Source organism: Corapipo altera, unplaced genomic scaffold (genome assembly GCF_003945725.1).
Source record: "Corapipo altera isolate COAL_440 unplaced genomic scaffold, ASM394572v1 0, whole genome shotgun sequence".
NCBI classification, from domain to species: Eukaryota; Metazoa; Chordata; class Aves; order Passeriformes; family Pipridae; genus Corapipo; species Corapipo altera.
The window spans coordinates 88080732-88106824 of record NW_020884872.1 but is presented as its reverse complement, the minus strand read 5'-3'; the positions used below and the strand labels follow the sequence as shown (position 1 = coordinate 88106824).

Genomic DNA, 26093 nt, shown 5'->3' with positions numbered 1-26093 from the left:
AAGCTCCTTGGAAAGAAACACTAAATGTTCCAAAGCTTTTCTTGGCTTTTTGACCTAGTTCTCACTGATCTCATCTTCATCACCCACCTCTGCATGTGGGCATGGTGCTCCATGGCTCTGAGTGGGCTTTACATCACACACCAGCACCCCACTGTGCTCCATGGAATCCAGGAAGAATTGCAGCCTTGCTGAAGCAGTGCCTTGGTCCTTTGCTCCCACCTCAGTACAGACAGAGCACACAGGGAATGTCATCCCTGGGGATTGAGGGCCACTCAGTCTAGACCAGGGCCAAAATGTGTGAGTGGAAGCCTAGGAGCTTGAGTGGGGTCTGAAGAATCCAAGTAATTTAATATTGGGACACTCCAGTCTAAGGACTATGGCAAACCTTCTCAGGAGGTTTTGCTGGGGAGACTGACCCACAGATGAGACTTACCCTGATGGAATCAGCTCTGCAGCCTTAGAACAAGAAGGCAATGCTGCCTTCCCCTGTGCAAGGACGGGACATTAAGAAAAGTTTCTTCTCTGAAAGGATGGTCAAGCATTGAAATAGGCTGCTCATGGAAGCTGTGGAATCACATACCTAGAAGTGTTCAAAAAAAGTATAGATATGGTGCTCAGAAACATGGTTTAGTGGTAGATTTGGCAGTGCTGGGTTAACGTCTGGATTCCATGATCTTAGAGGTCTTTCCCAAGCTTAATGGCTCTATGAATCTTCACTCTGGAGAAGTTGTGAAGTCGCCATTCCTGGAGATATTCAAAACCTGACTGAACACAGTCCTGGGCAACCTGCTGTACAACCTGCGGTTCTGGGCAACTCTGCTTTGAATAGGGGGAGGTGGACTGGATGATATCCAGATGTTCCTTATAACTGCATTGATTTGGTGATTCTATGCTTAGGATTGCTGGGAGTCCACTGGGACCAAGCTCGGTCCTAGGTCTTGAGTGTGCTGTGTGGTCCTTCTGCAGGTAAGCGTGGCAGCCCCTCTCTGCCTTTCAGGGTAGACCTTACTGCAACCTTTCAGCACTTAAAGGGGGCTTATAAGAAAGATGAGGACAAACTTTTTATCAGGGTCTGTTGCGACAGGACAAGGAGCAATGGTTTTAAACTGAAGGAGGGTTGATTTAGACTAGATATAAGGAAGAAGGTTTTCACAGTGAGAGTAACGAAACAGTGGTACTAGTTGTCCAGAGACGTGGTCAATAGCCCATCCCAAACAAACATTCAAGGTCAAGTTGGACAGGGCTCTGAGCAACCTGATCCAGTTGATGTTCCCACTCATTGCAGGGGGTTGGACTAGATGGCCTTTTAAAGGTCCCTTCCAACCCAAACTGTTCAGTGTTTCTTATGCTTTATGTTCTTACCTGTCTGTGTAATACCAAGTGACTCCTTTATTGTAATCTGCAGATTCACCCAGGGGCAGAAGAGGCAGGTGCATTCCTCAAACGAGGCAAACATGGTGTTTCTGCACCCCAGAGCAGGATCACAAAGAACTGACCTTGCACACATCCCCATCACTAACAGGCGGGACAGACACATTCCCAGCTGCTGGGTGCTTCCCTGGTGGTATGAAACAGAAGCTAAACCCCACTGCTCCTGTTCCACCCCTATCTGCGCTCAGTGATGCTGAGAAGCTCAGGTGGTTCCTGCCTTTGATGGTGGCAGCTTGTCTCCCCCTAGCGCTTATCCCAACCTCCTGCAACGACAACATTAGGGGATTAGACCTCTCCCTTGGGTTTGACCCTACTCAGTTTGTTTATGGATGGACCTTGGCTTATTTTTGAGGTGTACAGTGCTGGCTGAGCTAGGTGAGAATAGCCAGAGGTGCTTTTGATTCCTCTTCCTCTCTGTGATGAGGCCCTGGGCAACCTGATCTACTGGAAGGTGTCTCTGCCCACAGTAGAGGGACTGGAACTAGATGATCTTTAAGATTCATTCCAACCCAAACCATTCTATGATTCTATGGGCAGAGGCAATAAAAGACCTCACATACAAAGTCTGTGGGGGAACATACTTTTCTGGGTGCAACCAACCTGAAAAAAACTGGGAGATATGGGGGAAGAAAGATAATCTGCTTTTCCTTTTTCCTCTTCAAATTAAACATAGTAACAGAGGGGAAAAGATTCTTTCAGCTCTTTGTCTGTCCCATCTGCTCTCAGCCTCCAGCTGGACATGACCTTCCAAGCAGGATTGATCAGGAGAAAATATATTTTAAAAAAAGAGTAGTGTGTCACCTGAAGCTTGCTTAACACCCTCTGTTATTTAAGTGCTTTCTTGGCCAGGCTCTAAGAGGCAGTGCGAAGCAGGGAGGGCAGCCTGGCAGGAGTTGGGCAGAGGAAAGCTGATGTGCTTAGTGCCTGAGTGCTTGGAGGCATGAGCTCACCTCCTAGCTGCCTCCTACCCACGTTTTTCCATTCATGGTGCATGTGCACAATCCACCATCCTGGTTTTGGTGGCAGAATGAGCATTTTATCCTCCTGGCCCAGCTGCAAAGCTTTTGGCATCAAATTTTTTTCATCTACTATGCTAGGATCTGGAAGGACAGACCTCCTGGGTAAGGACACTAGTCTTTTTGCAGCCATGGCTGAGACCTCAATCTGAGTTGAGCTTTCCTAGGGGAACTGTCTGATTTAGGCACTGTAATTCATCATTAAATGCCTGTCTCTGCCCTGTTCCTGCAGGGTTTTATTTTTGGATGGATCCACAGGTTTCAGTATTGGAGGCAGTGTTTTTGGGTCATGTTCTCATGCTCTCCTCAGCAAAATAAGAGAGGAAGAAGCTTGTAAAGCAGTCACGGAGTAGAGAGATCTGAAAGAGGTGACTTAGAAGAGGGGATGGGGCATAGGGCTGAAATGGTGTGAAAGTGTCCCATTATCACCAGGGATAATTAAAGCTGTGCTGATGCTGATACAGAATTGGAAGCAGGTCTGATGTCCCTTGAGCAGTGATGCTGCCCATGTCCTGGTGACAGCAGAAGGCAGGTTAGTGTCCTTCTGCTACCAGCATGATGAACGAAGGCAGTAGAAATCTGCAGGTCATGTTTACCTAGAGTCTGAGGAAGAGAGAGGGTGATTTTCCTTTGACAAGAAACCCTGCTCCTGATTCCCCTGTCTGCTCACTTAGCTAGTGTGTCTGTTTTTCTTCTGTCCTACAGGAAATCTGCAATGATCCACATCTCTTTGTGGACGGGATCAGCTCCCATGACTTACACCAGGGCCAGGTTGGGAACTGCTGGTTCGTGGCTGCCTGCTCCTCCCTGGCATCCCGGGAGTCTCTGTGGCAGAAGGTAAGTGTTCTTTCACGTATGGGATCCAACGGGAATGTATTGTGGGCCAGAAAACCACCAAGGAGCTGCACCAGAGTGAGGGGCTGCAGACCTGGGGAGCAACCAGGGAGATATTGGAGGAAAGAGGTGCTCAGTACCACATCCTTGGAAGGTCTGTGCTCATCTCCACTATGTCCTCACCTACAGAAGATGTCAGCCCTGTTAAAGCCAAGGCAAGGGGACTTCACACTCTGGTACAGGCGTGCTTCATTGTAGGGCAAGAAACCAGGAAGTCCCAAGCACCTTTTCCTAGATTTTACTGCAAAAGGCAGCCAGTGAGTGCAGACAGCACCACCTGCTTCACCCACAGCCTCCTACTGCCACAGACCTGAGAGAGTTCCTTCCACCCTACACCTTTGCATCTGCTCTGTGTGCTGTGGTACTTCCAGTCTCTACTTCCTGTGATGATCATGGATTCCAGACTCAGGAATTTCTTGTAGCATCCCCACTTTCTGTTAGAGTCTAGGTTTTTCTTTATACAGGAACAGGATAGCTGTTTTAGCTTCTGGATAACCCATAAGGCTTCCTCACATGGTGGCTGTAGTGGCTGTTGGGGCTGTCATTAGAGGGGTGGTGCACAGGGTTGTTTAGCTTGTTCTTCGGCATCGACGTCTCCCAAGGGTGAGCAGGCAAGTTGTCCTCCCTCCTCACCATTCACTTCCAGCTCTGCCCTGGGAAATGCCAGGCATACAGTTGCGGGGTCCCTTTGGACACCTCATTATTTCAGTTTGCCAATGGCATTGCTTTTCCTCCCAGGACAGTTTTGCTGTGGGTGTTTGTGACTTCTCATTTTCCATGTCCTTAACTCTCAGAGGCTCTTTTTTACCTGTCTCCTCTTTTCTTTCAGAAAAGTTTGTTTTATAGAATCATAGAATTATATGGGTTGGAAGAGACCTTAATAACCATTTAGTTCCAACCTCCCTTCTGTAGGCAGGGACACCTTCCATTAGATCAGGTTGCTCAAAGTCTTCTCCAACCTGGCCTTGAACACTTCCCAGGGATGGGGCATCCACAATTTCTCTGGGAAACCTGGGTCTCACCACCCTCACAGTAAAGAATTTCTTACTTAATGGAGATCTTGGAGACAGAAATAATGGGCCCCTTGGTCCTTGGTATGGTTGCACATGCAATTGTGATACTGTTCCTGAACATCAAAATGTTCTGGGAAGAGCTGAATGGTCTGGGAAGAGCTGAAAGATGCTGATGCAGGCTTTAGAATCTCTGAAATGTCAGTCCAGGGATCTTGGTCCAGGTATCCCACTGCTACTAGGAAATGTATTCCTGATCTACACCAGGATGTAACGTAGGCTCTGAGTGTCCCTTGCTCCACTTCGTGCACTGAAACTGTCTCTCTCGAGTGTGGGGAGAGGGAATACATTCAAGGAAATAGGACAGACCAGCACATCTGTATGTATTCCAGATGATTTTATTCACGCACTTTCTTCCACCTTGCTCTCTCCATGTCCCTGTTTCCTATTATGTCTGTGTGGTGTGAGTCACTGAGTAGGAACGGGGTACTGGAATTTAATTTAGAGCTATTTTCTAAATTCCTGCGTCCTAGCTGACCCTACATGTCTTTAGGTGTGATCTGGCTCCATGACACCCTTTCTTTGAACCTTCAGAGGTGTCTAGCTCTTATGAAAAGAAATGAAGACCTTAAAATGAGGGGATTTAAATAGTTTCCAGCAGCACTTTGTCCTAAAGGTTTGTCTGGATCTTTACGTGTGTTCCCATAGGTTGCATTGGTATTGCTCAACAAATAGGACAAACAAAGGACAGGGATTGCTCAACAAAGGACAGGGACCAGGCTTTGAAGCCAAGTAGTTCAGACACCCCTGCATTTCCATCACCCGATCTGGTCTTCTTCCCCCTTAGTGGCTTCCAGAGTGCCGGGCAGTCTTGGCTGGGGCACGACAAGCAGATGGCTCTGAGGACACTGACCTCCCAAAGTCCATTTTGTGTAGGTCTTTTACAACCTGTGGTTAGTTATTGTTTCTCCCTGAAGGCTGATCTTGCACCTCATCAAGACCGAGAAGGAACGTCACATGGTGCCTGGAAGCTGAACCCCCACTGCAGTGTGTTCATCACCATGTACAAGGTTATTGCTTCCTCTGCTGCTACCACATATGGGGGTAAAAGACACAAGACCGTCCAAGCAAGATCCATATGACATTGTTACATTTAGCTCAGCTCAAAAAGGTCTCCAGAGATAACTGAAGGCGTTTTTAACTTTTAAAACCCAAGGATCAACAGCTTTTGCTAAGTAAAGCTTTTAAAGCCAGTAAACAAGTGAGGCAAGAGCTCAGAGAACAACCAGAAGGGTCATTTGTCCTTTCAGATGGGGCTGTGTAGCTCTTAGCTTTCTGGACTCTATCCTCAAGGTCTTCAGGAGTAACAGCAGAATGGTGATCGAAGGACAATTCCTAGAAAAATGACCCACCTTGGGTCCCTGTTGTCTGTGGCTTGTCTGGCCAAGGCCAGCTTCTGGTAGTCTTTTTTGGGACTTCTTCTTGAAGTCACAGTGATTGCCCCTGGAGTGATAGTGGGTGTTCATGAGTCAAGTGTGACAGTTCAAATACTGGCACAGCCTTTTGTAAAAATATCATAGAAAAAACTGTTTCATGGAGTTCACTTAACCCTGTTTGAGCTCCCAAATTGCCCTGCAAATAAGTCATGTTGCAGAAGCCAACCTGAATCACAGATAGGACAGAGAGAACCCAAATGACTTTGACTCTACAACATGTCTAAAGCTTTGTGCTGAAACCCTGTGCTCTCCAAGTCCAAAGCAGCCACTATACCCCAAAGATACCACAGCATGCTTGCAGGAGTCATGTCTTTTCTGTGGCACACCCAAAACCTGTCTGTGGTTTATTCATTAATGGAGACACTTAGCAGAGGGGAACTTGGCTTGGCGTGACATCTCTCTTCAGGATGCACAGCCTCCTGGAGCTACCCAGCACCCTGCAAAGAGAAATGCATTCACCACTATCCCCCTGTATCCCATCCACTAGCACAGTACTGTGTTCTGGATTTCCCAGAATCCCAGGAAGGTTATCTGTGGTAAGTCCAACCATCCTGCTAAAGCAGGTTCACCCAGAGCAGGTTCCACAGGATGGTGTCCAGGCATGCCCAGCAATTGCTGAGGAATGGGTGGTTCCAGGTTGAGCATGATGGTCTTGCTGGTACTCAGGTGGGTTCAGAGCATCAGAGCTTGGAAAGAGGTTGTTTGGGTTGCTTGTGTCTTGGACCCACTTCTCTACCTGGACCACAGAGACAAGCATTAAGGCACAGACTATGCCTGATTTCCCCTTTACTGGGCACACAAAGGGGAAACCCACTTTTGAGCACCCTCTCCAACTTTGTGCCAGGCCAGGCAGGCAGAACAACACTGGGGTGCTGCTGCCTACCTGCTGCTGCAGGAGCAGCGCGGAGCCTGACTCCTGCCAGCTGTACCATCCAGAAAAGGACACAAGGGTCATGTTAGTTTGGTACTCATTTGATAGTCAATTCGTCCCTCAGGACCCCTATGTCCTTTTCTGGATGGCACAGCCTCATGCAAGCCACCAAAATGGTCTGGAGGGAAGTGGATTTGTGCATCCAGGAGGAGGGAAGATGAAGGGGGGCCTTATTGCCGAGTGTAGCTACTTAATCATAGGATCATAGAAAGGCTTGGCTTGGAAGGGACCTTCAATATCATCTAGTTCCAACCCACCTGCCATGGGCAGTGACACCTTCCACTAGACCAGGCTGCTCAGAGCCCCATCCAGCCTGGATAGGAGAGTGTGGACAAGATGGAGCCAAACTCTGGCTGGGGATGCATGGTCAGGGATCAGGGGACAAAAGACAACAGCACAAGCTGCAGCTTATCTTCAGCATGAGCACGGTCAGATTCTGGAAGAGGGGCCCTGAGAGGCTGTGGGAACTCTGTCCATGGAGATACTTGAAGAGGGACTGGACAAAGCCCCAAAGCGACTTACCTGAAGAAAGTCCTGTTTTGAGCTGCAGGTTGGACTAGACCCCTCCACAGTCTCTTCCAACCTGAATTATACCATGAACCTACGCTCAGAGAAAGCTACTGCCACCCAGACCTGTCAAGGTGGCATCCCTGGCTGCACGCCTTTGTTTTGGGATAAGGAGCCATGGTTGTCAGGGAGGTTGCCAGGGAGGCTGACATCAGACATCCGTTCCCTATAGATTATGCAGCACAGCACAGCAGTACCATCAGTTAGAATCTGCAAACAAGTCGGAAGGGCACCCAGAGGAAGAACCGGAGGGTATTTTGCGTCACTGGCCCGGGTTGCCTAGCACTGCTGAGACCGTGGAGAGGAGGCACCAGCTCCAGGAGCTTGTCAGATTTTTCCACCTGTGTGTCCTGTTTGAGAACCACACATTGCTGAGAACGTAGCAGAGGAGTAGCCAAGGTGATGGCAGCTGAAGCAAAGATGATTGAGCTGCCCTTCATCTGCGATGAACAGCTCACCCAGCGCATGCGGCTACGATTCCAGAGCCTGCAACAAAAAAACATGAGGCCCCAGGATGGTGAGAAGCTGCTGCGTCCCAATGAACACATCTACCGAGTGGATTTCATCCGGCAGCACAAACTGCGCTTCCTCCACTGGGACATCCAGCTGGAGAGACCTGGAAAGGTCACAGTGACTGGCACCTCCCAGCACTGGACTCCTGATCTCACCCACCTTATGAACCGGCAGCTGCTGGAGCCGGTAGGAATCTTCTGGAAGAAGCCAGGGGCCAAGGAGGTAGAGTGCAATGAGGCAGATGCCCAGGAATTTGGGGAACGAATAGCAGAATTAGCCCAGATCCGCAAAGTGATGTATTTCCTCCTCGCTTTCACTGATGATCTCGAACCAGCTCAGCTGAAGGGCTCCATTGTTTTTAAAGCCTGACACTCTCTTGATCAGCCTCGCTCCAGCTGTGCTTCGGTCTTAATTTTTCTTCTCTAAGCTCAGTTCTTGCTTCAGTTTTCACATGGGTTTGTTGTGGGTTTTTTTTTAATGAGGAATGGCTTTGTGATAAAGTGGAGAACAGCTCGGTGCTTCTGGAGCACTTCAGCCCAGAAACGTTCCCAAACATGCTGTCCTCTGTCTGAATGATGGGGAGGAGGGGGCCATGAGCTTGCTGCAACATTGCCTGGAGTATAAGACTGTGTGCTTCTGAATTCATCAGGGATTCACCAGGTCTGACTGGTGGAGGGTTTTGCTGGCTTGGAAATATGACGCTGCCCTAAGCCCTCAAAATGTGGCAGCTGTGTAACCAAAAACCTGGTGGAAAAATAAATATTTGCCATACTAGAAACAGGAGAGACCTCTGGAGAGAGCCCTACCTTCCAGTTTCCATCCTAGCCATTAAAAATGGAAGACTTATTTGCAATAGATTTCTACTCCTAGTAAGGATTCTGAGTGCTTTCAGGCTGCAGTGACTCCTGCTGCGGCTGCGGCTGCCTGGTGTCTCCAAAGACCGGTCCTGTGGAGAATCCACCTTGCTGTGAAGCTGAAATACATTCAGACACGCTGTATTCTGCAAATTGCAAACCTACTGGACAAACTGGGAGGTTGGACCAGCCCTTTTCTGACCGTCACCACCATTTCTTGCTGGGGGTCACTGCGGGGAGGGATTCTCCAGCACGCCTTGTACTGCCTGGAGTTTGTTGCTCCCAAGATGGATTGGAGCAGGTGTGTGTGTGTGTGTGTGCAGAGTCTCAGGTCTGAGCCAGCAGTGAGCAAAACCAATTTGCACATTGTACTGTCCTTAAAGCACCTATGAATATATTTACTCTGAAGTGTCAATAGAGAGCCATGAGGTTGCAGAGCACTTTGCAAACCACAGAGCAGGAACCTGCTTTTGCTGTCCCTGAGAAGCAGTGTCTCCTACCCTCTACAACACAGGGTGGTCTGTGGGTGGCCATGTATGAGAGCAGAGGGTAGTGGTGCCTTTATAAGTATTGGGGCAGGAGGGCATTTTGTACCTGGCTTGTCCCACGACTGTGAATAAACTACTGACTTTGGACATTTCTTCCATCAAAAAGTGGAATGATGCTTCTTGAGACACACAGATAGAAAAGTCTCTTGAAAGAGTTAAATATTATTACAATTGGTCCTTTGCTCAGATTGCACTCAACTGGAGGTGAGTGCTCCTCGAGATTTGGCCTGAGATTTTCCCAAGATAACTAAGGAGGGAGCAGTGATGGGAAGGCCAGAACAAGGGGACTTTGTACTTGTGGCTTGCTGACTTGTGCAGACCAGCCCCAAAAGAGTCCAACCTCTTCTTCAAAGCCTCCAGAGATGCAACTCCATGCCCTCCCCAGCCCAACAATAGTGTACAACATGATATGCACAAGCTATGCCAAGCAGACAGGAGAAGGAAAGCAGGAGGATCAGATACTGGCTGGAGAGATGGTGGGAGCTTGGAGTTTTGAAAACAACCAAAGCTCAGCAACTACTCAGATCATACAGCCATGCCATGGACATTGCTGTAGAAGCTGATATCTTTGTTTAGACCCCAAGAAATGATGGACTCAATGAGTAGAGAGAAAAGTAGATGCATCTCTGCTTGGCCACAGCATGAACCTACTGTTGGCCAACCCCACTTCTAGGGTCCTGGCAGACTTTCCCATAGGAGGACCTCTCCTTGTGCATCCCAGAGCAGAGCTCCTGGCTACAAACCACTTTTGACCAAATAACAGGAGCCACTGGCAACATCTAAAGGGATTTTTGCATGCCAGGTCTGACAATATGCCATTGTTATGTTGCTGGAGTAGAGTTCTTGCTGCAGATTCCTCGCTGGGTATTGATGTACCACGGTAAATAAAAGCCTAGCCAATGAGTTTCCTCTTAAGGATTGAGGCCTTGTGGGTCTTCTTCATGCTCTTTTTGGAAGCTGCCCTAATCCTACATGCAATAAAGCAGCACCCACCAAATTTTACTCCCTGTTGGTATTTTTGAGCCTCTTTTTTATCTCCTGTTAAATGTAAAATGAGTATTTACATTCTTCTCTCTTTGCATGAAAGGCTTCATGGAGTGTTGAACAGTTTTGTGTGGTTAGCGGAGGAGTTTGAAGCTGAGCAGAGAAGAGGAAATGATTCATAGGTGGATCCTGCTTTCTTTTAGAGCTGGGGTGGGAGGTGAGGGAGGCAATGTGATCTCTGCTGCAGGGAAGATGAGCCTCTTTTTACTAGTCGTTGAAATTTTCCCTGTACAGTATCAGCATCCCATAAAGGCTTTCAGAAACACTGCCTTGTCCCATCTCCCAGGCGAATTTCATCCCAGTTTGTACCATGGTTCAACAGATTGGTACAGCTGAGTGCCTCCCTCCTCATCCTGAGCTGGCAAGTTCCCAGCAGAAGGCTTGGAGCATTTGCCATCTACTGATTCCTCCTTCTAATCAGAACATTTTTTCAGGGTCACAAGTACCTTTTCTTTTAATTAGCCACTCTTAAGAAAATTGAGTAAAGCCCTAAATCAGCTTTGGGAAATGAGCCTGGTGTTTCTGAGCTCCCAATTTACCCGTCTCTGAGCCCTTTCACTGCAAATTTGTCCCACTAAAGCGTGTTGAAACTCCAGATTTTGGGAGCACCTGAGCAAAAAGCAGCACAGTTGGGTGAATGAGGAGACATGGTCTCCTCCACTGCCCCAGTGTCACACAACCAAGTTGAATCCAGGACTCAATGTGATCCTGAGATGAGCGGTCCACAGCACGCTCTCCAAGCATGGAGCATCTCTGGAGATCATACTCTTCTCATTTCCTCTTGGGTCAGCGCAGAAACATGACCAGTCCTTACTCCTGCATCCTGCTCTGGATGAAAGCTGACATCTTTTGCTACCTTCAGTGGTGGAGGGTGTTCTCAGCACTGTCTCCAGGTGAAGGGATGGAGGAAGATGGTGGGGACCAGTATCTCCTGCCACCACTGACAGCAGCAGCAAGTCTCAGAACCAGCCAGCTGGAAGCTATTGCTACCCACTCTGGCTGACAAGCTGCCTCTAATCAATGCTGTGATCATTTCTAAGCCCACATTAATAGCAAGTTGATTAGCATGATGGTCCTCTATGACTATTCATTAGGATCAGCTCCAGTCAGGAGGGAATTGATGGGCATTGATGGAGGACTGTCTGATCTTTCCTGGCACTGTCCAAGAAGGACCCTGGGACATTGCTGTTAGCATTCCTGGAAAACACCAAACCCTCCAAAAGTGGCTTTTTTTCATGGCTTTGTCTTCTATGCTTCTATTGATCCAGACAACTCACAGTGCCAGTGAGCTTGCAGGGCTGATGGCATGATTAATATTTCAGTGTAGGAGCAATAAGAGGTCTGGTTTGGGTCGTTGCTGGTAACTAAGATGTCAGGGTGCTCTTCAGAGAGAATGCTCTCTGCACAATTACTGCTTTGTGACAGCAGACAGAACAAAAGGCAGGAGGCTCTGGCAGCTGGACAAGGGCCAAAGCACAGTACAGGTGGTCTCACCATGTCCCTAGACTTCCTGAAGTGCCTCTTTCCATGCAATGTAGCTGTGTCATCTCCTATCCCACCCTGACGCTCACAGCTGTCTCCACAGAGCAGTGATTATTTCGTGTACTGGAACATAATACATGCTCCCATGAGCACCTTGGGGCTTCTCCTCGCTGAGGTCATGATGCTTTGGGAGCAAGTAAGTAAAGAAGCAAAGGTGTGGACGGACAGTCAGTCACATTACTGCAGCTGAATCAGTCAGTACTTGTCAACTATCAACTACATTACTATGTGTGGCCTCACAGCCTGCCCTAGCCATGGAGTAAAACCACATTGCCTTCACCCTCAACAAAAGCTAAGCTGCAGTGGCGTAGTTTCTTGCTGTGGGCCTCTGGATCCTGGTTCTAAGTAAAATGCAGATCCTCCCACATGTAGCATCTGTACCTAGCTGTACTCATTTCTGTCCCAGCTATTGGGCAAATTTTCCATTCAAAGAAAAGCTGGTGGTGCCTGCAGCCGTGAATGGACTTTACCTTCTCATGTGCCTGTCCCGATGGCAGTGACACCAAACCTGTGCACCCTCAGCCCCTCAGCTGCTACAGGGTTTCTTTCAACCCAGGCCTTCTTTTCCTTCTTTCAACAAGTCACCTTGCCATGCTTGCTTGGATGAGCATGGTAGGTGTTGACAGGGAAGAATGGAGACCATAAGGGAGTGGGGATCTTGCTTTTCCCAGTTTTATTTAACAGAGTAGATGCATTCAGTGTCTGCTGCCTGTTCATTGGCATCAGATAGATGAATACAACACTTGCTCTTGTGCCAGTCAAGTCACACCAGAATCAAGTAGGAGAAACAAGGAAGGTGTGCTCTCATAGTGGTACCCTACTGACACTAATAGGAACAAAAGTAATCATCCCTGCTCAGACTAAGGATGCTTCTGCTCCAATAGCCTGTCTACAGAAGTAGATGGCAGCCGATGCCCAGGGTAGTGTTATTCAAGAAAGAGGATGAGGATCTTTAACTCCATCTTCCAAGGGACTCCAAATTCCAGGGAGTCTAAGCTATGCCAGTACACATTCATTCATCTGGTCTGTGTTGGAGGAACCAGGTCCAAAATCTGGCCCTAGCAGGCTGAAAGCAAATCCATTCCTCTAATATTTTTCCTTGTCTTTAATATTATCTACATTAGTTCAAGGATGAGAGTTATTCCCAGAAAAAAGTGAATAATTTAGGTGCATGTGCCTCATCTCTCATAGGTCATCCCAGACTGGAAGGAGCAGGAGTGGAACCCCGAGAAACCTGAGAGCTATGCGGGGATCTTCCACTTCCAGTTCTGGCGTTTTGGTCAGTGGCTGGATGTGGTGATTGATGACCGCCTGCCCACACTCCACAATCAGCTCATCTACTGCCACTCCAACTCCAGGAACGAATTCTGGTGTGCCTTGGTGGAGAAAGCTTATGCCAAGTAGGTACTGAGGCAGTTGCAGGACAAACTGGGACATGAGCACTCTGTTTTTCCTCTCTATTCATTCATCAGTTGGTTTGCAGCAGTGGAAACAACAGCTTTCCTGGGGAGTAGTAGTACATATCTCAAACAGACAAAAACCAAGAAAAAAACCACCTTCTCTAGCCTTAATGTATCCTCAAAGCAAAATATCCTTTAATGTTTCTTTAAGCAACACCTGTCCTAGAGATTTCAGGTTTCTTTTACTTTAGTCCTATGACAGCAAGAGTGCTGCAAGGAACACAGGTCCTGTTTTTTCACCCTGCTGGCTGTCCTCACCCACTTTAAGTTTTATTACAAATCTCCATTCGCCAGGCTTCCCCAAGAATTGTCCCAGACCCCTTAAAATGTCAAACCAAAGTTGTTGTGCCATCCCTGTCACCCTCTTTCAGGTTGTCAGGCTGTTATGAGGCCCTGGATGGAGGCAACACAGCTGATGCCCTGGTAGATTTTACTGGTGGTGTCTCTGAACCTATCGACCTGACTGAAGGGGACTACATCACTGATGAAGCTAAGCGAAACCTCCTCTTTGAGCGCGTGTTGAAGGTGCACAACCGGGGAGGCCTCATCAGCTGCTCCATTAAAGTAAGCAATGTTACCAGCATGGTCACAGTCCCATGGGAATAGGTATTTTAGGATGCAGTTATCTTACATGATTGTAAACTTCAAAATTGGATGAGATAAATTGTGGCCAAGGGTTTTGACTTCTAGTGGACAGCAAAAGCGGTGAATCCTGGATGCCAGCCTTCTTTATTCCTCATTTCTGTGTCCAAGAGCCCAGATTCATCCCACCACCTTTTAAACATTAGGAGGGAATTCACTCCAGAGAAAGGTGTTTTGGTGTCTGCATGCAGAAATCTCTACAAATGCTGTGTGTCAGACCTCCTAGTATATGCAGTAGAATGAGCTTTATTTGTTGTCATTATGGGAGCTCAGAGCCCTCATGGAACAGATGAAGAACAGAAGGGATCTACCACATAAAATGGCATCTGAGACATCTGCCAGCTGGCTCTCTCCCTGACCATTGATGCTCTTCTTTTTGGCGTAAAGAAACCTGTGGGGAAATCTAAGCGCCTTTCTTTCCCAGTCCATGCAAAAGCAGTCACATCACTCTGATCTGAGCACTATCTGTGTCCCCTGCCCAGGCCACGTCAGCAGCTGACATGGAGGCTCGCCTGGCCTGCGGCCTGGTGAAGGGCCACGCGTACGCGGTGACAGACGTGCGGAAGGTCCGCCTGGGCCATGGCCTTCTGTCCTTCTTCAAGTCAGAGAAGCTGGACATGATCCGCATGCGCAACCCGTGGGGCGAGCGGGAGTGGAATGGCCCTTGGAGTGACACGTGAGTTGGGATGGACAGCTTGTTTTGATGGGAAAGGCTGGGTGTCTCAAGCCTTGAGACATGAGACAATCTGACTACATCCATACCCATAAGTTAACACTGTGTGGGTAGCTCTGGGATGCTGCTTCAACCTGTGTCCTAAATCTGCTGTTTCATTTGGGATAGAGGTGTCTGAGCTTGGCAGACCTTCCCATTAAGGCTCTGGTGGATGTTGTGGTGAAGTTGCCAGCATGTTTAGATTAGGTATTAGGAAGAAATTTTTTACTGTGAGGTGGTGAGGCACTGGTACAGGTTGCCCAGAGAAGCTGTGGATGTCCCAGTCCTGGAAGCATTCAGGGTGAAGTTGGATGGGGCTTTGAGCAACCTGGTCTAGTGGGAGGTGTCCCCACACATGGCAGAGGGGTTGGAATGAGCTGATATTTAAAGTCCTTTCCAACCAAAACCATTCTGTGATTCTATGATTCTATGTTCACACTAATGAAGCTTGTGTATAGCTCACTTTTCCACTCCCAGTCTTGTTCCAGCAAAATGAGCACCCCAACAGAATCAATCTCTGCCACCACTGATTGCTGTGATGTCTGTGGATGAGATGAGATGATAGACCAAGGGCCAGTGTAACCAGAGCCTTTGGCCAAAGTAAATTTTGTTATCTTCACTGATAGGGCTTTGATTTTAGTGGCCAAATAAAATCTTGCCAGGCTACATTCAACTCCACTGGTCAGGACAGAAGTTGAAGTTCCAAACCATGCTGGACTTCCTCCGTGTTTGGAAGATGATCTGATCAGAACAGCATGGGGACTGAGCTGGAGCTTTATACACTCCTTTTGCCTCTTGAATTCTTGTGTGTCCCCTTGCCTCTGAGTAATGATCCTGTTCTGTTCCCACAGCTCTGAGGAGTGGCAGAAAGTGAGTAAAAGTGAGAGAGAGAAGATGGGTATGACAGTGGAAGATGATGGAGAGTTCTGGTGAGTCCCTCCTGTCACCACGGGCCATGTCCACAGCATCCTCTAACCCCATGGAGCATGTGCGTCATTTCCATGTATACAGCAGTCCAGGGAAAACAGACTTCCAAGCCCCCTCTTTGAGTCCATGAGGGGTTATCTTTGGATGGCCATGATCCTAGGATTGCAAGCATACTGGGGCCAAACCATTTCACCAGGATAGTGAGAACCTGGTATAAGAGGGCTGAACTTAACAGCCTCACTGGGTACGTTTCAGTACATGTGCCCTTGTGTGGAGAAAGGGGCACTATGCTGCTTCTCCTACTCCAAAACACATAGCTCTGTTTTTTAAAATGAAGTACGTACTGCATGTATAGATAAAGGTATCACCATCTCTTTTGGGGATATTTGATGAATAACTTTTCTTATTTATCAGCCATCAGAGACAACCCTCAGTCTCTAACAGGGGATCAAGAAAACTCCTTCAGTGTAGTTTTCCAGGGAATGAAGCAGTATAATCCAGCTCTGCCCTTTTCTGACTTAGGATGACCTTTGAAGATTTCTGCAAATACTTCACGGACATCATCAAGTGCCGTCTGATCAATACATCCTACCTGAGCATCCACAAGACCTGGGAAGAGGCAGTGCTACATGGGGTGTGGACCAGAAGCAATGACCCCTTGAAAAACCGCTCTGGAGGCTGCATCAACCACAAGGACACCTTTTTGCAGAACCCCCAGGTGAATATGGAGCAGAGGGCCTTCTGGGCCCTTCACATGTGCTTCCAGATGTGTAAATCTCCTACAGGGACCTAGAAGACCAAAATGGCTTGCAGACCTCTAATAGGTTAATTGTGTTTATTACCATTCTCTGGCTAAGCCTCCTGGTACAGCATGACCACCATCCAGGCCAACTCTATTAACCTTGTCCCTCTTATCAGGGAGACTGCATCCAAGTGCCTGGTGTAGACCATCTTGACACAAGCAAATAGCAAACTGTGCCACAGGGTAGCAGTGTTGGCTGGTTCCAGTCAAACAAGGCCAGGACTCATTTCCAACAATTTGGATATCTGAATGATGAAATTCCAGTTCTGTTCCCCAAATTTTGGCACTGTTAAATTTACCAGGACAGGTGTAGTCTATAGGGCCATTTCCTTCTAGCTTGAAGTTAATCTCCTGGAACAAACTCTTCTGGAGAAAAGGAGGCTGAGGGGGACCTTATTGCTCTTTACAACTACTTGAAAGGAGGTTGTAGCCAGGTGGGAGTCGGTCTCTTCTCCCAGGTGACAAGTGATAGGAGAAGAGGAAAAAGCTTCAGGTTGTGACAGGAGAGGTTCAGATTGGATAATAGGGAAAATTTCTTCACTGGAAGAATGAAGCATTAGAAGAGGCTGCCCAGAGCAGTGGTGAAATCGGCATTTCTGGAAGTGTTCAAAAGGCATGTAGATGTGACATTTGGCGAGATGGTTTAGCGCTGGATTTGGCAGTGCTGGGTTAAGGGCTAATCTCAATGATCTTAGAGGTCTTTTCCAACCTAAATTATTCTATGATTATCTTGTCCTGCTCTGAACTGTTGTTCACAGTATCATGAGCCAGGTCCTTATGAATCCTTCCATCTAACAAGCAGATGAAGGATGGTCTGGTCCATTGCAAGAGTTGTCATCAAAGACATGGGAGAGTTGTTTCCATCTTCTAGCTCTGTATTAGCCTTCATCTTAGGTGTCTGTGAACATAGTTCCTCCTTCCATGCCTTATAGTAGGACTTGTGGCAGACTTCAAGTGGTAGAAGTCTCTGGTATGAGACTGCATCTAGACTCTTTGGATTCTGCCAAGCAATTCAAAGACTGGATTTCACAGTCTTTCTCTAAGATGAGCCAAAAAGGTCTCTGGCTTGGCAAGATGATGACAGTTCCCAAGAGTAGGGGGTGTGGGTTCTCAGTATGGGTACTGTCCCTGCAGGAAGGCGGGTGAGGCGAAACTGAGGTTAAATGTACTGTGTGTGCACCCTACTCATGTCCAGTGATCCTGTCGTAATAACTCCCTTTGCTTCTAGTATGTGTTCGATGTGAAGAAGGCAGAAGATGAAGTGCTGATCTCTATCCAGCAGAAGCCAAAAAGAACCAGTCGCAAAGAGGGCAAAGGAGAGAACTTGGCCATAGGCTTTGATATCCATAAGGTACACTGGAGTTTCCTGCATGTTGGCCTGAATGCTACCCTAAATTTATTAGTGGTGGAGTAGTACATCAGTCCTGAATGGCCATATTGTTCGTTTAAGCATTATCTGGGTGCTTCTGGAGTGCCTTCAGCACAGCTTGCCTCACTCTAGAGATGAAGAGGGATTTCAGAGGTGTACAGTGACAGCATGGACAACAGGTGGCCCAGAGAAGCTATGGATGTTCCATCCCTGGAAATGTTCAAGGCCAGGGTGGATGGGACTGTGAGTAATCTGGTCTAGTTGAAGGTGTCCCTGCCTATGGCAGGGGAGTTTGAGCTAGGTAATCTTTAAGGTCCCATCCAATCCAAACCATTTGATTCTGTGTAGTTCTCCTTGCTAAAAGCAATGATTAGTCTGTTCTCTCCAAATGTTGAAATCTTCTAGATTAATCCTTATGTGTTGCTTGCTGGGCCCCCAGTGTTAAGCTGGGATGCAAGAGACAAGTCTCTGAGCCAACAGAGTTGGGAAAGCCCCATCCACACTTGTATTCCATGCAGCACAGGTGGGACCATTTTGCTGTATCTCTTAGCTCCAGGTCTCCCAGCACTGTGGGCTCAGTCCTTGCAGTCTGGGCCCCCATGGTGGATACCAGTACACTGTCAGACAGTCACAGTCTGCTGACAGTCCTGCTGTGCTCTCTGCCCAGGTGGAGTTGAATAGGAACTACCGGATGCACACCCTGCAGCAGAAGGTGGCCAGCTCCATCTACATCAACTCCCGCAGCGTCTTCCTGAGGACAGATCTGAAGGAAGGCCGCTACGTCATCATCCCCACCACTTTTGACCCTGGTCATGAAGGCGAGTTCCTTCTCAGGGTTTTCACAGATGTGCCTTCAGATTGCCGGTAAGGAGCACGAGCAGTGATGGGGAGGAACTGGCTATTTGGAGACAGCCCTTTGCGTTTGACTAATGGTTTTCCTGAGCAGTCATAGCCTTACAGGGAGCTGGCGTTTGGCTTCCTTTCACGTGTGGTCAAGAGATGGCATCTTTACAGGTCTCGCCACAAAACATGCAGAGAAGCTCCCACTCTGTTTCTAAGCATCCCAAACGCAGGTTGAGGAGATTGGACTGGGGAGCAGAGTCTGACAGTGGACAGTGCATAGTCTTTCCACTGTACCAGAGCAAACTCTCTGGGTTAAGGCTGGGCACCTCTCAAAGGCCACGTGTTTTTCCTTTCAGAGAGCTGACACTGGATGAGCCACCACACACCTGCTGGAGTGGGATGTGTGGTTACCCGCAAGTAGTATCTCAGATTCATGTCCTTGCTGCAGCTGGGCTCAAGAATCAGGACTCCCAAGGAGGTATTGGTCTCACCCTACCTGTTTTCTAACCCTGGAGGACTTGGGAGGTGGTTTCTTCAGTGGAGAAAGGGGGAGGTGGTTTTATGAAGTGGGACGTTGCTGGGATTTATGTCCTCAGATATTTTTTTCAGTGAACATGCCTGATTGGGACACTACAGGAAGAGAAAGTCCATGGAGAATCAAACTCACTTCTTGCTGTGGACATGATCTGGGAGGTGTTATATTTAGGCTGTTGTCTGAGATCCTCCCAAAACTTCCCCAAAGCTCTTAACAGTGGTCCTTTAACAATGCAGGCTTTCCTCCTGAGTATGAGCAGCTGTAAAAGTCAGGAATTCTGTTTAAGGGCTTTTAGTAGGAAGGACAGATAAACAATGGAACAGGCTGATGCGTAGTGTTCATCACTGGAGGCTGGATAAATGTCTATCAATAGAGTGTCAAGAGTAAGGAGCAGAATCTTTTCTAAGCAAGGACTAGCCAAGTCTGCTTATTTATCACATGCCACAAAGGGAGTCCTTTTACCCTGTCTGGGATTTGGGGAGGGAATTTTACCTTTGACAGGTTGTTTTTTCTTGGGTGATTCGCAATAGCTCAGAGTATCTGTAGCAATGCAGGGAAGTCTGTAGCCAAAGGTCTCTGAATATTCACAGAAACAAGGAGGTTTATCTTTCCACATTTTTTTCCACAAGAGGCCCTTGGGAATTGCTTTCTTCCAGCTGTTTCCCAGCTGTTCAGCTCCCACCAACAACAGCATTTTTTGTTCTTCCCAGTGCAACGGCATCTCTTGTACATCCCAGTCCAGGTGTTCTCATATTGGAAATAGTGATTTACAGATAGGAATTTGGCTCTGGCTGATGGAATATGAGGATTTAATGGGACATCCCAAAAGACAAGACTGGTTTAGAAAAGCAGCTGTGAAATCCAGCAGCTGTGTCTCACCAGGGGAGCCAGGTCCTTGCAAACAGAAAGCTAGCAAGGACGTAGTCTGGCAGTCAAAGATGTAGTTCTTAAATCTCTGACCCTCAGAAGGGGCTGGTTTGTTCCTCTTCGTTTCCACATTTCCTTGGGGCACAAAAACTCATCCAGCTGGTGTGTGTTTCCATCATAGTCACTGAAGCTCATGGTAAGAAAATGCATTCTGGCAATTAAATTTCCATAGCAATAGTTGATTCTCTAATGAAATTCCCAAAGCGAGCACTTGTTTCATAAGAGGAAAGTATTCACTAATGAGGGACTGTTTCCTTCTCCTGGAAGCTCAGGTGCCATCTAGCTGTGGGCTGTAGTCTGTGAACTCGGTAACTTTATTCTCCATCTGCTGTTTCCTTGTGTGACCCTCTTTCTCTTCTCCATTGTTTTATTTCTGCCTACCTTCAGGACAGCAAATCCTGAAAGGATGGTGTCTACCGTGGAAGATTTATTACAATGGTCAGGAGGATTTAGAGTGATGGAGGAGTGTTTATGTAGAATATAGGGCCAAAAGAGAGGGGACCATTTCATAGAATCACAGAATCATAGAATTGTTTATCTTGGAAAAGCCTTTTAAGGTCATCAAGTCCAGCCCTTAACCCAGCCTGCCAAGCCTACCACTAAACCATGTCCCCAAGTGCCACATCTTTTAAATCCCTCTAGGGATGGTGACTCCACTGCTGCCTTGGGCAGGCTCTTCCAGTGTTTGACAACCCTTTTGGGGAATAAATTTTTCCTGATATCCAGTCTAAACCTCCCCTGGCACAACTTGAGGCCATTTCTTCTTGTTCTGTCACTTGTTACCTGGGAAAAGAGACCAACCCACCTGGCTACAACCTCCTGTCATGTAGCTGTTGAGAGTGATAAGGTCTCCCCTGAGCCTCCTTTTCTCTGAGCTGAACACCCTCAGCTCCCTCAGCTGCTCCTCATCAGACTTGTGTTCCAAGCCCTTCACCAACTTCATAGCAGTCCATCACCGCCTGCTGCCCAGAGACAATGTCACCTAATAGAATTAAGCGTGAGCCCAACAGCTGAGCTTCATAAATGTCATCTGGGCTGTGATGAGTTCTTTAGCAGATACCCACGTCCTCTGGTGGAATATGGAGGCAAAGTGCTGCATGACACCCCTGGAAAAGGACTCTAAGGAATTACAGAAGCTAAAGTCTCTAAAGGGGGAATCTATAGCCATATAAAATAATGAATGTAGCTTAAAACTATGTAGTAAAACCATGTAGCTTATCATTGAAAGTTGGCAGTCTCAGCAGAAAGGAATTTCTTGGGAGACAGGAGGTTCTGAAACAGAACTGATAAAAGAACATAAAGCTAACTAACTAGACAAAACTGTCCTCATGGTTGTACAAAGGGCATGGACACTGTTCCAAAAGACGTGACAGTGTGCCAAAAGTGAGAGTTCAAGAAAAAGACAGCATAAAAAGGACGACGAATGACCCAAAGGGACCACTGACTCAAAACAGGAGGCATGTCAAGGGGAGGAATAATTCTGGGAAAGGGGTGAAATAGGATTAGGTAATACTTGAATTGTTAATTAGGTAACTAAATAAAGGCATGAGGTTTCTGTAACTCATGGATGCACGCCTTTTGGAGAATCTAATCTCGTGTGCATCCAATGTCATAAGTAAAAGAATGCTATCTGCTCAAACTCACAAGTTGAATCTTAGAGGTTTCTTTTAAGAGCCAATTTTCAACTTCACAACAAAAAAATTCCCTTTTCTCTCCCCAGGAGCCGATCCTTATGTGATCATAAAGTGCGAAGGACAAAAAGTTCGCTCTCCAGTGAAGAAGAACACAGTATCCCCAGAATTTGATGTGAAAGGGCTCTTCTACCGGAAGAAGCCAGGACAACCCATCATTATTCAGGTACCTGGGAGGCGAGCAGTGAGTTGAGGGATGGAAACCCTCTCTCACTTGGACCACCCCAGCCCTCTCCTCACACTGTTCACAGCAGATCTGTACCCAAGGCTGAGCATAACTAACTTGTGCAGCTCAACCTCTCATCACCATGGTGACATCTGTTAAAAGCATGTCCTTCATCTCTCTCACTTGCAGAGTGACACCCCCACACCTCATCACCTCCCAGGCTCCAGCTCAGAGCAAATCCCCAGTAATCACTTCTTCTCTTCAGTGCATGAAGGTTGGCTGCATTCCTGAAGGAGCTGCCCTTATCCCTGTTTTATTTCCACAGATCTGGAACCACAACTTAATAAGTGACGAGTTCTTGGGCCAAGTGGTACTGACGGGGGATCCCAATGACCGGCAGTCAGTGCACACACTGCACCTCCAGGACAAGGGGAACAGGAGGTCAAACGATCTCCCTGGAACCATTGCTGTGATGCTGCTCAGCAGTAACATCCTCACTAACGTCTGAGTACTCAAAGATGACTCTTCTGGTGCCACATATGTGAATATAAACCTGCACACATACATACAGATATATAGAGACACACACAGAGCCTACCTACCATCTGCAAAGTGTATATGAACCATGCACGCATTCCACTCAAAGGAGCCAATCTTGTGTTTTCAATGTTCAAAAATGGTGCCTTTTTTTTGGGGAACCACAATGATCCTTCTGCTGGCATCCTCTGCAGCCCCCCTCATTGCCATGTGTCCTGTGGGATCGCTGTGAGCACACTGTGTGTCCTGACAGCCAGAGCACGATGCCCTGATGCTGTTTGTTTACACAGGCTGGCACACCCACGTGCTGCCATGCACACGTGTGGCCACTGCGATCCCACCAGCTGCTTCAACGCATCTTTGATGTGTCTGCTGGTGTTAAGAGTAGTGTGCATGGAGTTGTCTCCCTTGAAATTGCCATTTAATCGCTTATCTATGGAGGCACCACAGCAAAAAAGTGGAAAAACGGATTGGAGCCTTCTGTGCGTTTTTTGGGTATGAGTTTGCATACTGCAACTGGAAAGAAAATGCACCAAGGCAGCCCAAATCCCAAATTCACAGGGGCATCAAGACCAAAGGCTCTGTCATTTTAGGGACAAGCTGTGTCCACCCAAGTCTTGTTCAACCCCATGCAACTCTGAAGTATACAAAAATGTCAACAACTATGTGGGACAGCTGTTCTCTAGGGTCAGGCTTTTGAATTGGTCTGGACTCGGCTCCTGCATGTGCCTCTTCAACTGCCGTGGTGCCTGCTGTCTCCATGTCTTCATGCCATCCCCATCCCAAGAGCTCATCTCAGGAGCGGGGGTGGCTTGTCTGCTGGAGCCATTCAGTGTTTAAGAGGAGATCGATTCCTCTGAAGGCCAAATTGTCAGGTGCAAGGGATGGGGAGCTTTGCTCCATGGAATACATCTTTACTTCTGCATACAGTGCATCATTTCTCAGTGCCTCGCTTTCCCAAATTCTTTTAAAAAATAGTGGGATTTTAGCTTGTGCTAGAGGAGCGCTGCTCCCAGTGCAGCCTGAAAATGCTGGGAATATTTAATTCATACCAGTGTCCATCTCTCACCTTTCATTTCCAGTCTCCTGTCTTGGAGGAGGAGTTGCACAGTGCTAGAGCCGGTCTCATGAGCACAACCCAAATGCATCCTTGGGGACATGTCTGGGGCCACGGTTTGCTCCTGATTTCCATGAAAACTGGGTTAATCTTCCTTATTCCACTGGGTGGCAGAATCTGGCTTCTTATAAACCATCCCAGATAAGCCAAACAACAACCCGTTGTCTGGCCTTTGAGCAGCTGATCAGGGCGGGTTTCAAACCATTTTTTTTCTCCTGTTGTTTGGAGGTTTTTATTCATGTGCCTTTAAAATGGTGCAAATTAAGGGATTTTTCTGTCAGATTTTCTAACAAGCAAATCTTTTTCACTCACCTGCTGCGTGCAAGTGGAAATTAATACATATGATAAAATCTTCTAATCTTGGCAAATTTTGGCCTGGGCAGAGTCCTTTACCTGCAAGAACAAGTGAACAGGAAAGCCTTCTTTTGCCATAGCAAGTAGGGTTTCTGCTTGTCCTAGTCAACACCCATGTTTGTGCTGCAAGGCTGTATTTTTTTTAAGTCCCTAAAGATCTTTTAAGTCTATAATGTATTAAACTGTTTCCAAATTCACATCACCTATCAGCTCAGTTCTTGGTGCATCCAGAAGCAGACAGTACAACTGCATCAATTTTTGCAGGCTGTTTTTCTCCTTTCCACATCTTCAGAGTTTACCTCCTGCGGTTATGGACAAAATCATTTCAGGTTTGCACTGAGAACCCTCCAACTCCAAGTGCCATCACAGGGACCAAGTTAAGTTCAGCATCTTGCAGAATTTACTTAAATGCTTCTAGGTAGGTCAAGTGACATTTTGATCCCAACGTCAAAGCAAATCCTTGAATTTGGGCAGACTGATACAAAGGTATTTTGGCTTTATTCTGGTTTTGTTTATGGGACTCATCACTGAAAATAAATGGAAGCGGCATTGTAGGGCAAGAAGGTATCATTTGGGTCTACAGGCTTATGTTCAGAGTGACATATGAGATGGACTGTGATGCCCAATGATACCTCACCTGGCAGAGAGATGAGCTGTTTGGCATCACAGGAACACGAGAGGAGCTTTGCACCATCATAAGTAGATGGAGGTATCCAGCCTGCCGGCATTAGCCTTGTTTTCTCAGGAAATCAGGCTATGGATAGCTTCAGCAAAGGAGAGCCATTTGGTCAGGAGTGCCCTGCCATGTGCCAAATCTCACCATGATCCCCAAGGAGCAGTGCCGAAGCTTAACAAGGAGTAATGGTGCCCTGGTACCCATGGGCAGACTCCTTCCTTCCTACAAAGAATCAAGCCATAATGAGAGGAAAGGCAGCTTTTAAACAGCTTCTTAAAAAAAAAAATCATCACACTATATCAGGACCAAAATGTCTTAATATCAATAATATTTGTCCTTTTTTTTTCCAAAGCTTTGGAAAAGTTGGAGCAGAAGCCTTCTTCCCCTACATTTCCAATGGAATAACAAAAGTTACCTTTGTTACTCTTTTTTTTGTCATGTTTGTGGAGCAGATATTGAAATGCCATTCCAACTGTTGATGCCTTTTCAAATGAAGTAGACAAAAGTATTCAGGAATTTTTTGTCTGAGAGGAGTCTGATAAGCACTTTCCAGTCCCTCCCAGGTGGTGTAGGACATGTCTCTGATTTATTTTATATTTCTTTTTTTAATCATTTCAATGGTTGCAAGCAGCCTGCCATTACACTCCATGAAATCCATTTCTTTTTGACATCACATCTGCATATTAGAACAGGCTGTGACTTGTCTTCATCTCCAAAGGCACTGATGTGTCACGCTGCACAAGAACAGAGAGTGGTCCAAACAGAAAGCCAACATTGTACAGCTGTAAACCTCTATAAATAAATAAATTGTGTATATTTTATTCAGACTTCCTGCCTTTAAACTGCTGTATTCTTCCAGAACGCTTTTGATGGGCACAAGGTGGCCCTGAAGAGCCTTTTGTATTTGCTTGATTCACTAAACTCCATTCAAATTATTTTCTCTGTGGACTTTGAGACTGAGGCAAGGTAATCTGCATGAGGTTTTCACACAAGGTTACATTCTCATTCACTGAGAAAATCCACAGAGAGGATAGGTAACCAGTAACTTCCTCTGACTGTAAACCTTTGCATCTCTGCCCTGGAGTCACCACCGTGCAAGGAACTTGGTTTTTTTGAGCCTCATCTGATGTGGAAAAAGCTCTGCAGATTGCTAAAAAAATAAAAGGAGGGGGGAGAGTTTATGGGCAAAGCAGAAGGAAGAAGTGGGGTTTGGATGGCTTTCCCTCAGAGAACAAACCTGCACCTGGCACATGGGGAGCATTTGAAAAGTGTGGCCCTGCCCATGGGAGTCTCCAGTCTTGCTGTTATAACACACAGACCCAAAGCGGGCTCTTGCTTCCATCTCAGCTTCCAGCACCACCAGCTGACTGTGCTCAGGGTCTTTGCAGTGTGGAGGAGCTGTGCACTTCTGCAGCCCACCCTCAAGAGCCTGGAGCAGACGTATGAAAAAAGCACTTTTATTGTGGGGTGGGGGCACCTTCCCAGATTC

At 47.1% G+C, this 26093-nt stretch overlaps 2 protein-coding genes across 3 annotated transcripts in view; both read left to right on the top strand.

Moving 5' to 3' along the window:
* The window catches only part of CAPN5 (calpain 5), a 57907-nt gene extending 32476 nt beyond the window's left edge, over positions 1-25431 (top strand). For both annotated transcript variants that reach the window (XM_027669321.1, XM_027669394.1), the window contains exons 3-13: positions 3153-3284; positions 13038-13246; positions 13678-13870; positions 14431-14624; positions 15512-15589; positions 16110-16305; positions 17618-17740; positions 18426-18622; positions 18958-19079; positions 21784-21920; positions 22246-25431. In XM_027669321.1, the coding sequence (XP_027525122.1) occupies positions 3153-3284; positions 13038-13246; positions 13678-13870; positions 14431-14624; positions 15512-15589; positions 16110-16305; positions 17618-17740; positions 18426-18622; positions 18958-19079; positions 21784-21920; positions 22246-22428 (1764 nt within the window). In that variant the 3' untranslated portion in view covers positions 22429-25431. The remainder of the gene's footprint in view (positions 1-3152; positions 3285-13037; positions 13247-13677; positions 13871-14430; positions 14625-15511; positions 15590-16109; positions 16306-17617; positions 17741-18425; positions 18623-18957; positions 19080-21783; positions 21921-22245) is intronic.
* OMP (olfactory marker protein) lies at positions 6494-8227 on the top strand. The gene is given in 3 exon segments (XM_027637190.1): positions 6494-6513; positions 7518-7674; positions 7676-8227. Coding segments are annotated over 3 exon segments (729 nt in total).
* Positions 25432-26093: the final 662 nt, after the last annotated feature.